At 38.9% G+C, this 19,696-nt stretch overlaps 1 protein-coding gene across 1 annotated transcript in view; it reads right to left on the minus strand.

Moving 5' to 3' along the window:
* LOC106596003 (collagen alpha-1(VI) chain) overlaps nt 1-5,259 on the minus strand; it is a 72,696-nt gene extending 67,437 nt beyond the window's left edge. The window contains exon 1 of the mRNA XM_045694550.1: nt 4,957-5,259. Within this exon, the coding sequence (XP_045550506.1) occupies nt 4,957-5,047 (91 nt within the window). The 5' untranslated portion in view covers nt 5,048-5,259. The remainder of the gene's footprint in view (nt 1-4,956) is intronic.
* Nucleotides 5,260-19,696: the final 14,437 nt, after the last annotated feature.

Consider the following 19,696-nt stretch of genomic DNA (forward strand, 5'->3'; position numbering starts at 1 on the left):
AGGTTCACCTTCCAACAGGACAACAACCCTAAGCACACAGTCAAGACAATGCAGGAGTGGCTTCGGGACAAGTCTCTGAATGTCCTTGAGTGGCCCAGCCAGAGCCCGGACTTGAACCCGATCGAACATCTCTGGAGAGACCAGATACAGGTGTGCCAAGCTTGTAGTGTCATACGCAAGAACACTCGAGGCTGTAATAGCTGCCAAAGGTGCTTCAACAAAGTACTGAGTAAAGAGTCTGAATATGGGGTATTGTGTGTAGATTGAATACTTTCTGAATACACTGTCCATCATCACATCATCATCATCACATCGTCACATTGTCACATCGTCATCGTCACATCGTCACATCGTCATCGTCACATCGTCACATCGTCACATCGTCACATCGTCATCGTCACATTGTCACATCGTCATCGTCACATCGTCATCATCATATCGTCATCGTCATCATCATCGTCTCATCGTCACATCGTTACATCGTCACATCGTCACATCATCACCGTCACATCGTCACATCGTCACATCGTCATCGTCACATCATCACATCGTCACATCGTCACATCGTCATCGTCACATCGTCATCGTCACATCGCCATCGTCACATCGTCACATTGTCACATCGTCATCGTCACATCATTATCGTCAGAATCGTCACATCGTCACATCGTCATCATCACATCGTCACATCGTCATCGTCACATCGTCATATCGTCACATCGTCATCGTCACATCGTCATCGTCGCGTCGTCACGTCATCACATCGTCATCGTCACATCATCATCGTCACATCGTCACCATCACATCGTCACATCATTAATGTCACATCGTCACATCGTCATCGTCACATCGTCACAATCGTCATACATCACAGTCACATCGTCACATCATTACATCGTCACATCGTCATCGTCACATCATCATCATCACATCGTCATTGTCACATCATCACATCGTCACATCGTCATCGTCACATCGTCATCGTAACATCGTCACATCGTCACATCGCCATCGTCACATCGTCATCGTCACATCGTCATCGTCACATCATTATCGTCACATCGTCACATCGTCATCATCACATCGTCACATCGTCATCGTCACATCGTCATCGTCACGTCGTCACGTCGTCACATCGTCACATCATCATCGCCACATCGTCACATCGTCATCGTCACATCGTCACATCGTCATCATCATCGTCACATCGTCACATCGTTAATGTCACATCGTCATCGTCACATCGTCACAATCGTCATACATCACAGTCACATCTTTATCTTCACATCGTCACAATCGTCATATATCACAGTCACATCTTCATCGTCACATAGTCATTGTCACATCTTTACATCGTCACATCGTCACTCATTCAATGGAAGTAGTCCTTGCAAAATCCCCACTTCTGCCACCAAATGTGACTAAACTGGCTTAAAAATGTATTACATTTACAAAAAAAAGCTAAAATAAGGGCTCAAAGTAGAAAACTATTGTATAATGATGTGTTAGACCAATTAAATCAATCACAGTGTGATGTCATAGGCAATGTTCCTTCTAAGATGCGCACGGGCGCCGCGGACTGCCGTGCAGAACAAATATCAGCTGGTGCAGAGAAGCACGAGATTGAGCTTCACTCATCTTTCTAGTTTCCCACTTTTAGTGAACACTATCAATGTTTCGTTTTACTGTGGGAATTGTGATCTAATCATCGCAATATTATCCACTTTCAATGTAACATTCCGAAACAAAACGAACTATGCAACACTTAGTATGCAAAATTAACTGTGCAAGAGATTTTATTGTAGGCAGAGCGCATTGGAATAGGATTCTACTGCATTGACAGGCATGACTCCAGCCTGTACTCTACACAGACTGGTGCGCCATAACCAATCAGAGCTGCAATAGACCTATATGCAAATAGCCATTGCCATATATGGATCTGTTCCATTCACTTAGAACTGGACTGTGTTAACAGCATGAGCGATCGTGAGTAGATGTGCTTGTTTGAGACCAAAGCGAGAGCTGCATGTAGCCACCTGTGCACATTTGTTCATATTCTTTGCTAGTTAGTGAGTTATAGCTAATAGCTAATTTATAGCTAATTTATACTCAACAATTGTGGAGTGGTTGCTTCCTACAAGAACACTAAATATGTACATTTAATCTGTCAGGTAAAGAGCTTTTTTATGTCTTAAAGGGGCAGTGTTGTATTTTGAGACGGTCAGGTAAAGAGCTTTTTTATGTCTTAAAGGGGAAGTGTTGTATTTTGAGATGGTCTTGAATAAGATAAGTAGCCAATAGGCAGAGGGTAGCATCATTTTCGGATCCTCTGTAATAATGGTATGGGAATAATAATGACGTTTATTTTGTAAACTGTTTTTTTGTTGTTGCATCAAACAGCACAACAACATTTTCAGTCAGGTCTTCGTCTGAAGGACAAGTGAATGAACAGGTTAACGTCAAGCCCTGCATGATTTTTCCAAAAGTCTCATGGAATGTAGGCCTATATTGAACACCACACATTGGCTGCTACTGTAATCTGAATGACAGAACAGCTATTTCCATGTTAAAATGTTATGGGATGTGTGTTCTCCATTGTTTTTGATGTTAGGCCACTCTGGTAGACCTACATTATGATCAAATAGCCACAGTTGCCTACTTGGTGACTGTTAAAACTGTAACTTAAAGCGGGTACAGCCTCAGTGATCACAGTAAACCACTGTTATAACTGTAATTTAGTGGGTACAGCCTCAGTGATCACATTAAACCACTGTTATAACTGTAATTTAGAGGGTACAGCCTCAGTGATCACAGTAAACTGTTATAACTGTAATTTAGTGGGTACAGCCTCAGTGATCACATTAAACCACTGTTATAACTGTAATTTAGCGGGTACAGCCTCAGTGATCACAGTAAACTGTTATAACTGTAATTTAGCGGGTACAGCCTCAGTGATCACAGTAAACTGTTATAACTGTAATTTAGCGGGTACAGCCTCAGTGATCACAGTAAACTGTTAGAACTGTAATTTAGCGGGTACAGACTCAGCGATCACAGTAAACTGTTATAACTGTAATTTAGCAGGTACAGCCTCAGTGATCACAGTAAACTGTTATAACTGTAATTTAACGGGTACAGCCTCAGTGATCACAGTAAACTGTTATAACTGTAATTTAGCGGGTACAGCCTCAGTGATCACAGTAAACTGTTATAACTGTAATTTAGCGGGTACAGCCTAAGTGATCACAGTAAACTGTTATAACTGTAATTTAGCGGGTACAGCCTCAGTGTTCACAGTAAACTGTTATAACTGTAATTTAACGGGTACAGCCTCAGTGATCACAGTAAACTGTTATAACTGTAATTTAGCGGGTACAGCCTCAGTGTTCACAGTAAACTGTTATAACTGTAATTTAACGGGTACAGCCTCAGTGATCACAGTAAACTGTTATAACTGTAATTTATCGGGTACAGCCTCAGTGATCACAGTAAACTGTTATAACTGTAATTTAGCGGGTACAGCCTCAGCGATCACAGTAAACTGTTATAACTGTAACTTAGCGGGTACAGCCTCAGCGATCACAGTAAACTGTTATAACTGTAATTTAGCGGGTACAGCCTCAGCGATCACAGTAAACTGTTATAACTGTAATTTAGCGGGTACAGCCTCAGTGATCACAGTAAACTGTTATAACTCTAATTTAGCGGGTACAGCCTCAGCGATCACAGTAAACTGTTATAACTGTAACTTAGCGGGTACAGCCTCAGCGATCACAGTAAACTGTTATAACTGTAATTTAGCGGGTACAGCCTCAGTGATCACAGTAAACTGTTTTAACTGTAATTTAGTGGGTACAGCCTCAGCGATCACAGTAAACTGTTATAACTGTAATTTAGCGGGTACAGCCTCAGTGATCACAGTAAACTGTTATAACTGTAATTTAACGGGTACAGCCTCAGTGATCACAGTAAACTGTTATAACTGTAATTTAGCGGGTACAGCCTCAGCGATCACAGTAAACTGTTATAACTGTAATTTAGTGGGTACAGCCTCAGCGATCACAGTAAACTGTTATAACTGTAATTTAGCGGGTACAGCCTCAGCGATCACAGTAAACCACTGGTATAACTGTATTTTAGCGGGTACAGCCTCAGTGATCACAGTAAACTGTTAGAACTGTAATTTAGCGGGTACAGCCTCAGTGATCACAGTAAACTGTTATAACTGTAATTTAGCGGGTACAGCCTCAGTGATCACAGTAAACTGTTATAACTGTAATTTATCGGGTACAGCCTCAGTGATCACAGTAAACTGTTATAACTGTAATTTAGCGGGTACAGCCTCAGTGAACATTGATCATAGGCAAGTCCTACATGTTACATTTTCATTGACTTTCCTATGGTTTCCATTTCAATTCAAAAAGCCACATTGATTGATTGGTTGAACGATTGAATGATTGATTGATTAGCAATTAAGTTGCCCCTAACACTGATCTAAAGTCAGTTTCAATCCCCAGACCCCCTAGTGGCAGGTTAGGATATGGGGAGGGTTATCTGATCCTAGATCTGTGCATAGGGCAACTCCCACTCTGAGCATCTGCAGCTGTGATAGCTAGGTAGACTGTAGCCATCCAACAGCAGGACTAAGGACCAAACCAGCTAGTATATTCCAGGCATTGATATACAATGCTATGATTTTAGCATTGTATATCTTACTAAACCTGCTTTAGCTCTGAAATAGGCTATAGATAACGTTAACGTACAACTAAACATCTGGCCAAGACACAGATACCCCGTTTTCTCTCTCTGTGGCTTTTAACTTGTTTCTTAACCACAAAGAGCTTGCTTGGGTCCGTCTTAATTACATAGCATACATAGACAGATAATACAGGTCAACCCGGAACATAAGTCTGTTTTTTTTATATATATCTAGAAACATTAACTTTATAAACTCACCCCAGAACTTTGGTCTGTTGGTCTGCTGTGTGAGCGCCACAGCAAACATCGCGCCGACGCACAGAAGAGAGAGAACTCCACGAGCCCTCATGGCTGTTTATTCGGTTTTAAAACTAAACTTTCAAACCCAAATCACCACAAACCGTCTCCAACCCGAACCTCCGAACTGAACTTCAAAAGATGGATGAAACCGGAGCTCTGTCAATGTTCTAATTCCGTTAGTCCGTTACAACCCCGAGCCAACCCGGGAGCGCGCATTAGACGGAACGCCTTGAGAAGAGGAGGAGTGGAATTCACGGAGAAATAATCTGAAGAGTTCTGCTGAATTCTGCAAAGCTGTAACTAGCCAGTAATAAAAACTACCCATGCACATTTTCCTAAGAAACACACTATTCTTACAGGAATCATGGGACCTTGCTATGGCTTTGTATTAGTGAGATCTTCTCTCCCATTGTTCTGTCTATGGGGTAAACATGTGGTAAACATGGGGTAAACATGGGGTAAACATCTGGAAAAAGCAAAGTCAACTTCAACTTTAGTATTCTGTGTTCTTTGATACCTTAGTTACAGATTAAACATGATGTCTACATGATACCTTAGTTACAGATTAAACATGATGTCTACATGATACCTTAGTTACAGATTAAACATGATGCTGACATGATACCTTAGTTACAGATTAAACATGATGTCTACATGATACTTTAGTTACAGATTAAACATGATGTCTACATGATACCTTAGTTACAGATTAAACATGATCTCTACATGATACCTTAGTTACAGATTAAACATGATGTCTACATCATACCTTAGTTACAGATTAAACATGTCTACATGATACCTTAGTTACAGATTAAACATGATACCTTAGTTACAGATTAAACACGATGTCTACATGATACCTTAGTTACAGATTAAACATGATGTCTACATGTAATCAACATCACACTGCTTAAGCAGTTTTGGGGGGGTATCTGTACTTTACTTTACCATTTCTATTTTTGGCTACTTTTACTTTTAATTCACTACATTCCCAAATAAAAGAATGTATTTTTTATTCCATACATTTTCCCCGACACCCCAAAATACTCATTACATTTTGACAGGAAAATCGTCCAATTCACAACCTTATCAAGAGAACATCCCTGGTCATCCCTACTGCCTCTGATCTGGAGGACTCACTAAACAGAGAACATCCCTGGTCATCCCTACTGCCTCTGATCTGGAGGACTCACTAAACAGAGAATATCCCTGGTCATCGCCTCTGATCTGGAGGACTCACTAAACAGAGAACATCCCTGGTCATCCCTACTGCCTCTGATCTGGAGGACTCACTAAACAGAGAACATCCCTGGTCATCCCTACTGCCTCTGATCTGGAGGACTCACTAAACAGAGAATATCCCTGGTCATCGCCTCTGATCTGGAGGACTCACTAAACAGAGAACATCCCTGGTCATCCCTACTGCCTCTGATCTGGTGGACTCACTAAAAATACATGCTTCATTTGTAAATGATGTCTGAGTGTTGTAGTGTGCCCGTGGCTATCTGTCAATAAAAAGAAAAAAAAAGAAAATTGTGCCGTCTTGTTTAATATAAGGAAGATAAAATTATTTATACTATTACTTTTACTTTTGATACTTAAGTATATTTAAAACCAAATACTTTTATACTTTTCCTCAAGTAGTATTTTACTGGGTGACTTCCTCTTTTACTTGAGTCATGTTCTATTACTTTTACTCAAGTAGAAAAATGTACACACACGCACACACGCACTCGCACACACACTCGCGCACGCACACACACACGCACGCATGCACGCACGCACGCACGCACGCACGCACGCACGCACGCACGCACGCACGCACACACACACACACACACACACACACACACACACACACACACACACACACACACACACACACACACACACACACACACACACACACACACACACACACACACACACACACACACACACACACACAACTCTATGAAAACAAGATGCCTGTCCTGTTTTTGTATTCATATTTCAGCTTTGATGGCTGAATAAAGTCTCTCACTAGTTCGTGTACGTGTGTCAAATCAAATCAAATCAAGTCTTATTGGTCACATGGTTAGCAGATGTTAATGCGAGTGTAGCGAAATGCTTGTGCTTCTAGTTCCGACCGTGCAGTAATATCTAACAAGTAATCTAACAAATTCACAACAACTACCTTATACACACAAATCTAAAGGGATGGAATAAGAATATGTAAATATTAATATATGGATGAGCGATGACCGAGCGGCATAGGCAAGATACAGTGGATGGTATAAAATACAGTATAAACATATGGGATGAGAAATGTAGGATATGTAAACCTTATTAACGTGACTGGTGATACATTTATTAAAGTGGCCAATGAGTTCAATAGGTGTGTGTGTGAGAATGTGTGTGTGTGTGTGTGTGTGTGTGTGTGCGTGTGTGTGTGTGTGTGTGTGTGTGTGTGTGTGTGTGCGTGTGTGTGTGTGTGTGTGTGTGTTGCTGAGGGCAAGAGGGAAGTTTCCACACATCTGTTTACCTTCAGTGTCCAGACCAGACCTGACCATGAAAGACTGAGTACGAGACGAGAAAGTGAGGGACTGGGTGAGACAACCTGGCATCATAGACTAGACGTAACATAGTAAATGACAGCCTGGTCTCATAGACAGGACGTAACATAGTAAATGACAGCCTGGTCTCATAGACTAGACGTAACATAGTAAATGTAAATCCGAGACACTCAAATGATGGTATGATATGTTACGTTTGGTATGGTTACATAAGACAGAAGGTTACTTAATACAAACACATTACATACCAACCTAACCATTTTAGCTAACCCTAACCTTAACCTTAACTCCTAACCCTAACCTTAACCCTAACTCCTAAACGTAACCCTAACCCTAACCTTAACCTTAACTCCTAAACGTAACCCTAACTTTAACCCTAACCCCTAGCTAACATTACTCAGCGAGATAGACGGCAGGTAGCCTAGTGGTTAGAGTGTTGGACCAGTAACCGAAAGGTTGCTAGATTGAATCCCTGAGCTGACAAGGTAAACATCTGTCGCTCTGCCACTGTTCCTAGGCCGTCATTGTAAATAAGAATTTGTTCTTAACTGACTTGCCTGGTTAAATAAAAGATCATGTTAGCTGCCTAGCTGGAATTCGTAGCATATATTATGTTTTGATAATTGCAAAATATCATACAAAATGACGGATGGACATAGACAAATTAATATATAGCATACGAAATAAAACATATCATACTAAATGGAGTGGCTGGGATTTACGTATAGAATAATACAAAATGATATGAGAGCAGGTTGGGTGAGATAGAGGTTCTGATTCCCAGCTAGAGTTAGAATACCACCTGGTGGTTCAGAAAGGAAATTAGGAGGCATGTGGAGGGTGTGGAGGGGACTGATGGAGGGAAGAGGTGGAGGTCTTGGTTTATAAAGTATGTGTGGGAGTAAAGTAATATTACTGTGTGTGTGTGTGTGTGTGTGTGTGTGTGTGTGTGTGTGTGTGTGTGTGTGTGTGTGTGTGTGTGTGTGTGTGTGTGTGGACTGAGACTAAGGAGGGAATCTGGCCGAAACTCAGAGTTTCCAGTGAGATCACTGTTTCAGAGAGAAAAGTGCTTTTAGAAAGGGGAGAGAGGGGGACGGAGGGAGGGAGGAGAGTGGGAGAGGGGAGAGAGAGGGACGGAGGGGGGAGAGGGGAGAGAGAGGAGCAGAGGGGGAGAGTGGGAGAGGGGAGAGAGAGGGACGGAGGGAGGGAGGAGAGTGGGAGAGGGGAGAGAGAGGAACGGAGGGAGGAGAGTGGGAGAGGGGAGTGAGAGGGACGGAGGGGGGAGGGAGGGAGAGGGGAGTGAGAGGGACGGAGGGGGGGAGAGGGGAGTGTCGTGTCTTTGGGGGTACCATTAAACTGAAGATATGTTTATCAATTAGCTCCCTGTAATTATTATCACGCGATTAAATTGATTAATCGTTTAATTGTAATTAACTAGGAGATCGGGGCACCAAGGAGAATATTCAGATTACAAAGCTATAATTTTCCTAATATAACTTTCCTGTACTATAATATTATATTCTATTATAGTATAGGCCGATTATCTTCTGGTTTAAATGGTGTATTTTACCTCGAGTCCAGTCTCATTCCAAACGTCGTAAATTGTTGTATCTGCACGAACCCAGTCTTTACTAAAATCATCCATACATCAATTGTCTTAAAATCATTTATTTACTACACTAAGTAATTAACAGAAAACATACAAACAGTAATTATCGTCACAAAGGATTGGTAGAGGAATGTGCCCTTGTGGGCTAAACAGGCAGGTCGGCCTGTTGAACAATGGGTCATAAACGGTCAGCTGAGAAGTTACACAAAGTTCATTAATATTAACAATTGACAATTGAAGGCTCACTCATTCGGGAACAATTGCAATCAATATATATTTACGCTCAGTGTGTCGTCGTTCTTTGTTGGAGAGTTCGGTTCTGTTGCAGAGTCTCTCTCTCTCGGTTAGAATGGATCTTTCAAAGCGACATTCATTAATGTCGTTATAGAATGGATGTTTCGTTGGTCTTCGCGTTCGATGATATAATTTACTTAGCTGCAGACTAATAATTAATATCAAACACTTGTTCTTATTCTGTCGGTCTCGATAGTCTAAAAGTTAACCACGTGGTATGGTTCACTTTCAGTAGAGTACTTGGATGGTCAAACCTATGGGCCAACTCGCAATGGAGTGGAGGCCTGGTCTGAAGAAATGTAAATCAGGGGGTGTTTTATAGTGCCCATAAAACAGGCTTGTCAAATGACGCCTGGTCCTGTATGGGTCCCTGGGGGCGTGCCTATGATTGAGTTAGATTTGGTTACAGAAATACAATTCTATCACATTACATCAGTACAATAGCATCTCATGTGTATTATAAAAGCTTTATCCTTATTAATACATTCTATACAACCATTATGTTGCAAGTCTCAAGCTGATGCTATTATATAAACAGTTTCATGGTAATATGGCTATATTGTCTCTTCTGAGTATCACAAAATTGTATCAAGCGGATCAGTTCGTAGCTGGATTCTTCACCAATCTTCCATACCTTCTCCAGCACACACATGTCGCTCGGTTCTCCAATTCTATGAGTTGGAAGAAATTCCTTTGTCTCTCTATGGGCCATGTGGCCAGAGACTCTCCTGGAATTTTAGAGTTTTTACAACCCTTTACACACCGGGTGGATTGGGGGGAAGGTAGGTTGGGTGGTGGTGCAAAAGGGAGGGGGTCAACTGTCCTCCCTGTACCAAAAGAGGCCAACGTCATGACAGGAGTGAGAGGGAGGGAGGGAGGAGAGTGGGAGAGTGGAGAGAGAGGGACGGAGGGGGGAGAGTGGGAGAGGGGGAGAGGGGAGAGAGCCATCTGGTAATAATCTGTCTTTAAAGACCAGTCCCATAGTAAATCTTATAGACTGCTTGGCAGCTGTGCTGTAATGTATACGTGTGTGTGTGTGTGTGTGTGTGTGTGTGTGTGTGTGTGTGTGTGTGTGTGTGTGTGTGTGTGTGTGTGTGTGTGTGTGTGTGTGTGTGTGTGTGTGTGTGTGTGTGTTTGTGTGTTGGGGTTTAGGCCCTTAGTTAAATCATAAAGACCTCCCAGATATATTACAGGTCACACAGATGCAGCTGGAACTTATGACTCACACTAGTTAAATCCCCCTTCATACTGGTACTGTATAATACTGTAGTTAAATCCCCCTTCATACTGGTACTGCATAATACTGTAGTTAAATCCCCCTTCATACTGGTACTGTATAATACTGTAGTTAAATCCCCCTTCATACTGGTACTGTATAATACTGTAGTTAAATCACCCTTCATACTGGTACTGTATAATACTGTTGTTAAATCCCCCTTCATACTGGTACTGTATAATACTGTAGTTAAATCCCCCTTCATACTGCTACTGTATAATACTGTAGTTAAATCCCCCCTTCATACTGGTACTGTATAATACTGTAGTTAAATCCCCCTTCATACTGGTACTGTATAATACTGTAGTTAAATCCCCCTTCATACTGGTACTGTATAATACTGTAGTTAAATCCCCCTTCATACTGGTACTGTATAATACTGTAGTTAAATCCCCCTTCATACTGGTACTGTATAATACTGTAGTTAAATCCCCCTTCATACTGGTACTGTATAATACTGTAGTTAAATCCCCCCTTCATACTGGTACTGTATAATACTGTAGTTAAATCCCCCTTCATACTGGTACTGTATAATACTGTAGTTAAATCCCCCTTCATACTGGTACTGTGTAATACTGTAGTTAAATCCCCCTTCATACTGGTACTGTATAATACTGTAGTTAAATCCCCCTTCATACTGGTACTGTATAATACTGTAGTTAAATCCCCCTTCATACTGGTACTGTATAATACTGTAGTTAAATCCCCCTTCATACTGGTACTGTATAATACTGTAGTTAAATCCCCCTTCATACTGGTACTGTATAATACTGTAGTTAAATCCCCCTTCATACTGGTACTGTATAATACTGTAGTTAAATCCCCCCTTCATACTGGTACTGTATAATACTGTAGTTAATATCCCCCTTCATACTGGTACTGTATAATACTGTAGTTAAATCCCCCTTCATACTGGTACTGTATAATACTGTAGTTAAATCCCCCTTCATACTGGTACTGTATAATACTGTAGTTAAATCCCCCTTCATACTGGTACTGTATAATACTGTAGTTAAATCCCCCTTCATACTGGTACTGTATAATACTGTAGTTAAATCCCCCTTCATACTGGTACTGTATAATACTGTAGTTAAATCCCCCTTCATACTGGTACTGTATAATACTGTAGTTAAAACCCCTTCATACTGGTACTGTATAATACTGTAGTTAAATCCCCCTTCATACTGGTACTGTATAATACTGTAGTTAAATCCCCCTTCATACTGGTACTGTATAATACTGTAGTTAAATCCCCCTTCATACTGGTACTGTATAATACTGTAGTTAAATCCCCCTTCATACTGGTACTGTATAATACTGTAGTTAAATCCCCTTCATACTGGTACTGTATAATACTGTAGTTAAATCCCCCTTCATACTGGTACTGTATAATACTGTAGTTAAATCCCCCTTCATACTGGTACTGTATAATACTGTAGTTAAATCCCCCTTCATACTGGTACTGTATAATACTGTAGTTAAATCCCCTTCATACTGGTACTGTATAATACTGTAGTTAAATCCCCCCTTCATACTGGTACTGTATAATACTGTAGTTAAATCCCCTTCATACTGGTACTGTATAATACTGTAGTTAAATCCCCCTTCATACTGGTACTGTATAATACTGTAGTTAAATCCCCCCTTCATACTGGTACTGTATAATACTGTAGTTAAATCCCCCTTCATACTGGTACTGTATAATACTGTAGTTAAATCCCCCTTCATACTGGTACTGTATAATACTGTAGTTAAATCCCCCTTCATACTGGTACTGTATAATACTGTAGTTAAATCCCCCTTCATACTGGTACTGTATAATACTGTAGTTAAATCCCCCTTCATACTGGTACTGTATAATACTGTAGTTAAATCCCCCTTCATACTGGTACTGTATAATACTGTAGTTAAATCCCCCTTCATACTGGTACTGTATAATACTGTAGTTAAATCCCCCCTTCATACTGGTACTGTATAATACTGTAGTTAAATCCCCCTTCATACTGGTACTGTATAATACTGTAGTTAAATCCCCCTTCATACTGGTACTGTATAATACTGTAGTTAAATCCCCCTTTCATACTGGTACTGTATAATACTGTAGTTAAATCCCCCTTCATACTGGTACTGTATAATACTGTAGTTAAATCCCCCTTCATACTGGTACTGTATAATACTGTAGTTAAATCCCCCTTCATACTGGTACTGTATAATACTGTAGTTAAATCCCCCTTCATACTGGTACTGTATAATACTGTAGTTAAATCCCCCTTCATACTGGTACTGTATAATACTGTAGTTAAATCCCCCTTCATACTGGTACTGTATAATACTGTAGTTAAATCCCCTTCATACTGGTACTGTATAATACTGTAGTTAAATCCCCCCTTCATACTGGTACTGTATAATACTGTAGTTAAATCCCCCTTCATACTGGTACTGTATAATACTGTAGTTAAATCCCCTTCATACTGGTACTGTATAATACTGTAGTTAAATCCCCCTTCATACTGGTACTGTATAATACTGTAGTTAAATCCCCCCTTCATACTGGTACTGTATAATACTGTAGTTAAATCCCCCTTCATACTGGTACTGTATAATACTGTAGTTAAATCCCCCTTCATACTGGTACTGTATAATACTGTAGTTAAATCCCCCTTCATACTGGTACTGTATAATACTGTAGTTAAATCCCCCTTCATACTGGTACTGTATAATACTGTAGTTAAATCCCCCTTCATACTGGTACTGTATAATACTGTAGTTAAATCCCCCTTCATACTGGTACTGTATAATACTGTAGTTAAATCCCCCTTCATACTGGTACTGTATAATACTGTAGTTAAATCCCCCTTCATACTGGTACTGTATAATACTGTAGTTAAAACCCCTTCATACTGGTACTGTATAATACTGTAGTTAAATCCCCCTTCATACTGGTACTGTATAATACTGTAGTTAAATCCCCCTTCATACTGGTACTGTATAATACTGTAGTTAAAAATCACCCTTCATACTGGTACTGTATAATACTGTAGTTAAATCCCCCTTCATACTGGTACTGTATAATACTGTAGTTAAATCCCCCTTCATACTGGTACTGTATAATACTGTAGTTAAATCACCCTTCATACTGGTACTGTATAATACTGTAGTTAAATCCCCCTTTCATACTGGTACTGTATAATACTGTAGTTAAATCCCCCTTCATACTGGTACTGTATAATACTGTAGTTAAATCCCCCTTCATACTGGTACTGTATAATACTGTAGTTAAATCCCCCTTCATACTGGTACTGTATAATACTGTAGTTAAATCCCCCTTCATACTGGTACTGTATAATACTGTAGTTAATAAATCACCCTTCATACTGGTACTGTGTAATACTGTAGTTAAATCCCCCTTCATACTGGTACTGTATAATACTGTAGTTAAATCCCCCTTCATACTGGTACTGTATAATACTGTAGTTAAATCACCCTTCATACTGGTACTGTATAATACTGTAGTTAAATCCCCCTTCATACTGGTACTGTATAATACTGTAGTTAAATCCCCCTTCATACTGGTACTGTATAATACTGTAGTTAAATCCCCCTTCATACTGGTACTGTATAATACTGTAGTTAAATCCCCTTCATACTGGTACTGTATAATACTGTAGTTAAATCCCCCTTCATACTGGTACTGTATAATACTGTAGTTAAATCACCCTTCATACTGGTACTGTATAATACTGTAGTTAAAACCCCTTCATACTGGTACAGTATAATACTTTAATTAAATCCCCCTTCATACTGGTAAAGTATAATACTGTAGTTAAATCCCCTTCATACTGGTACTGTATAATACTGTAGTTAAATCCCCCTTCATACTGGTACTGTATAATACTGTAGTTAAATCCCCCTTCATACTGGTACTGTATAATACTGTAGTTAAATCCCCTTCATACTGGTACTGTATAATACTGTAGTTAAATCACCCTTCATACTGGTACTGTATAATACTGTAGTTAAATCCCCCTTCATACTGGTACTGTATAATACTGTAGTTAAATCCCCTTCATACTGGTACTGTATAATACTGTAGTTAAAAATCACCCTTCATACTGGTACTGTATAATACTGTAGTTAAATCCCCCTTCATACTGGTACTGTATAATACTGTAGTTAAATCCCCCCTTCATACTGGTACTGTATAATACTGTAGTTAAATCCCCCTTCATACTGGTACTGTATAATACTGTAGTTAAATCCCCCTTCATACTGGTACTGTATAATACTGTAGTTAAATCCCCCTTCATACTGGTACTGTATAATACTGTAGTTAAATCCCCCTTCATACTGGTACTGTATAATACTGTAGTTAAATCCCCCTTCATACTGGTACTGTATAATACTGTAGTTAAAACCCCTTCATACTGGTACTGTATAATACTGTAGTTAAATCCCCCTTCATACTGGTACTGTATAATACTGTAGTTAAATCCCCCTTCATACTGGTACTGTATAATACTGTAGTTAAATCCCCCTTCATACTGGTACTGTATAATACTGTAGTTAAATCCCCCCTTCATACTGGTACTGTATAATACTGTAGTTAAATCCCCCTTCATACTGGTACTGTATAATACTGTAGTTAAATCCCCCTTCATACTGGTACTGTATAATACTGTAGTTAAATCCCCCTTCATACTGGTACTGTATAATACTGTAGTTAAATCCCCCTTCATACTGGTACTGTATAATACTGTAGTTAAATCCCCCTTCATACTGGTACTGTATAATACTGTAGTTAAATCCCCCTTCATACTGGTACTGTATAATACTGTAGTTAAATCCCCCTTCATACTGGTACTGTATAATACTGTAGTTAAATCCCCCTTCATACTGGTACTGTATAATACTGTAGTTAAAACCCCTTCATACTGGTACTGTATAATACTGTAGTTAAATCCCCCTTCATACTGGTACTGTATAATACTGTAGTTAAATCCCCTTCATACTGGTACTGTATAATACTGTAGTTAAATCCCCCTTCATACTGGTACTGTATAATACTGTAGTTAAATCCCCCTTCATACTGGTACTGTATAATACTGTAGTTAAATCCCCTTCATACTGGTACTGTATAATACTGTAGTTAAATCCCCCTTCATACTGGTACTGTATAATACTGTAGTTAAATCCCCCTTCATACTGGTACTGTATAATACTGTAGTTAAATCCCCTTCATACTGGTACTGTATAATACTGTAGTTAAATCCCCCTTCATACTGGTACTGTATAATACTGTAGTTAAATCCCCCTTCATACTGGTACTGTATAATACTGTAGTTAAATCCCCTTCATACTGGTACTGTATAATACTGTAGTTAAATCCCTCCCTTCATACTGGTACTGTATAATACTGTAGTTAAATCCCCCTTCATACTGGTACTGTATAATACTGTAGTTAAATCCCCCTTCATACTGGTACTGTATAATACTGTAGTTAAATCCCCCTTCATACTGGTACTGTATAATACTGTAGTTAAATCCCCCTTCATACTGGTACTGTATAATACTGTAGTTAAATCCCCCTTCATACTGGTACTGTATAATACTGTAGTTAAATCACCCTTCATACTGGTACTGTATAATACTGTAGTTAAATCCCCCTTCATACTGGTACTGTATAATACTGTAGTTAAATCCCCCTTCATACTGGTACTGTATAATACTGTAGTTAAAACCCCTTCATACTGGTACTGTATAATACTGTAGTTAAATCCCCCTTCATACTGGTACTGTATAATACTGTAGTTAAATCCCCCTTCATACTGGTACTGTATAATACTGTAGTTAAATCCCCCTTCATACTGGTACTGTATAATACTGTAGTTAAATCCCCCTTCATACTGGTACTGTATAATACTGTAGTTAAATCCCCCTTCATACTGGTACTGTATAATACTGTAGTTAAATCCCCCTTCATACTGGTACTGTATAATACTGTAGTTAAATCCCCCTTCATACTGGTACTGTATAATACTGTAGTTAAATCCCCCTTCATACTGGTACTGTATAATACTGTAGTTAAATCACCCTTCATACTGGTACTGTATAATACTGTAGTTAAATCCCCCTTCATACTGGTACTGTATAATACTGTAGTTAAATCCCCCTTCATACTGGTACTGTATAGTACTGTAGTTAATAAATCCCCCTTCATTCTGATACTGTGTAATACTGTAGTTAAATCATCCTTCATACTGGTACTGTATAGTACTGTAGTTAAATCCCCCTTCATACTGGTACTGTATAATACTGTAGTTAAATCCCCCTTCATACTGGTACTGTATAATACTGTAGTTAAATCCCCCTTCATACTGGTACTGTATAATACTGTAGTTAAATCCCCCTTCATACTGGTACTGTATAATACTGTAGTTAAATCACCCTTCATACTGGTACTGTATAATACTGTAGTTAAATCCCCCTTCATACTGGTACTGTATAATACTGTAGTTAAATCCCCCTTCATACTGGTACTGTATAATACTGTAGTTAAATCCCCCTTCATACTGGTACTGTATAATACTGTAGTTAAATCCCCCTTCATACTGGTACTGTATAATACTGTAGTTAAATCCCCCTTCATACTGGTACTGTATAATACTGTAGTTAAATCCCCCTTCATACTGGTACTGTATAATACTGTAGTTAAATCCCCCTTCATACTGGTACTGTATAATACTGTAGTTAATAAATCCCCCTTCATACTGGTACTGTATAATACTGTAGTTAAATCACCCTTCATACTGGTACTGTATAATACCGTAGTTAAATCATCCTTCATACTGGTACTGTATAGTACTGTAGTTAAATCACCCTTCATACTGGTACTGTATAATACTGTAGTTAATTCCCCTTCATACTGGTACTGTATAATACTGTAGTTAAAACCCCCTTTCATACTGGTACTGTATAATACTGTAGTTAAATCCCCCTTTATACTGGTACTGTATAATACTGTAGTTAAAACCCCTTCATACTGGTACTGTATAATACTGTAGTTAAATCCCCCTTCATACTGGTACTGTATAATACTGTAGTTAATAAATCACCCTTCATACTGGTACTGTATAATACTGTAGTTAAATCCCCCTTCATACTGGTACTGTATAATACTGTAGTTAAATCCCCCTTCATACTGGTACTGTATAATACTGTAGTTAAATCACCCTTCATACTGGTACTGTATAATACTGTAGTTAAATCCCCCTTCATACTGGTACTGTATAATACTGTAGTTAAATCCCCCTTCATACTGGTACTGTATAATACTGTAGTTAAATCCCCCTTCATACTGGTACTGTATAATACTGTAGTTAAAACCCCTTCATACTGGTACTGTATAATACTGTAGTTAAATCCCCCTTCATACTGGTACTGTATAATACTGTAGTTAAATCCCCCTTCATACTGGTACTGTATAATACTGTAGTTAAATCCCCCTTCATACTGGTACTGTATAATACTGTAGTTAAATCCCCCTTCATACTGGTACTGTATAATACTGTAGTTAAATCACCCTTCATACTGGTACTGTATAATACTGTAGTTAAATCCCCCTTCATACTGGTACTGTATAATACTGTAGTTAAATCCCCTTCATACTGGTACTGTATAATACTGTAGTTAAATCCCCCTTCATACTGGTACTGTATAATACTGTAGTTAAATCCCCCTTCATACTGGTACTGTATAATACTGTAGTTAAATCCCCCTTCATACTGGTACTGTATAATACTGTAGTTAAATCCCCCTTCATACTGGTACTGTATAATACTGTAGTTAAAAATCACCCTTCATACTGGTACTGTATAATACTGTAGTTAAATCCCCCTTCATACTGGTACTGTATAATACTGTAGTTAAATCCCCCTTCATACTGGTACTGTATAATACTGTAGTTAAATCACCCTTCATACTGGTACTGTATAATACTGTAGTTAAATCCCCCTTCATACTGGTACTGTATAATACTGTAGTTAAATCCCCCTTCATACTGGTACTGTATAATACTGTAGTTAAATCCCCTTCATACTGGTACTGTATAATACTGTAGTTAAATCCCCCTTCATACTGGTACTGTATAATACTGTAGTTAAATCCCCCTTCATACTGGTACTGTATAATACTGTAGTTAAATCCCCCTTCATACTGGTACTGTATAATACTGTAGTTAAATCACCCTTCATACTGGTACTGTATAATACTGTAGTTAAATCCCCCTTCATACTGGTACTGTATAATACTGTAGTTAAATATCCCTTCATACTGGTACTGTATAATACTGTAGTTAAATCCCCCTTCATACTGGTACTGTATAATACTGTAGTTAAATCCCCCTTCATACTGGTACTGTATAATACTGTAGTTAAATCACCCTTCATACTGGTACTGTATAATACTGTAGTTAAATCCCCCTTCATACTGGTACTGTATAATACTGTAGTTAAATCCCCCTTCATACTGGTACTGTATAATACTGTAGTTAATAAATCACCCTTCATACTGGTACTGTATAATACTGTAGTTAAATCCCCCTTCATACTGGTACTGTATAATACTGTAGTTAAATCCCCCTTCATACTGGTACTGTATAATACTGTAGTTAAATCCCCCTTCATACTGGTACTGTATAATACTGTAGTTAAATCCCCCTTCATACTGGTACTGTATAATACTGTAGTTAAATCCCCCTTCATACTGGTACTGTATAATACTGTAGTTAAATCCCCTTCATACTGGTACTGTATAATACTGTAGTTAAATCCCCCTTCATACTGGTACTGTATAATACTGTAGTTAAATCCCCCTTCATACTGGTACTGTATAATACTGTAGTTAAATCCCCCTTCATACTGGTACTGTATAATACTGTAGTTAAATCCCCTTCATACTGGTACT

Source organism: Salmo salar, chromosome ssa14 (genome assembly GCF_905237065.1).
Source record: "Salmo salar chromosome ssa14, Ssal_v3.1, whole genome shotgun sequence".
Classification (NCBI taxonomy): domain Eukaryota; kingdom Metazoa; phylum Chordata; class Actinopteri; order Salmoniformes; family Salmonidae; genus Salmo; species Salmo salar.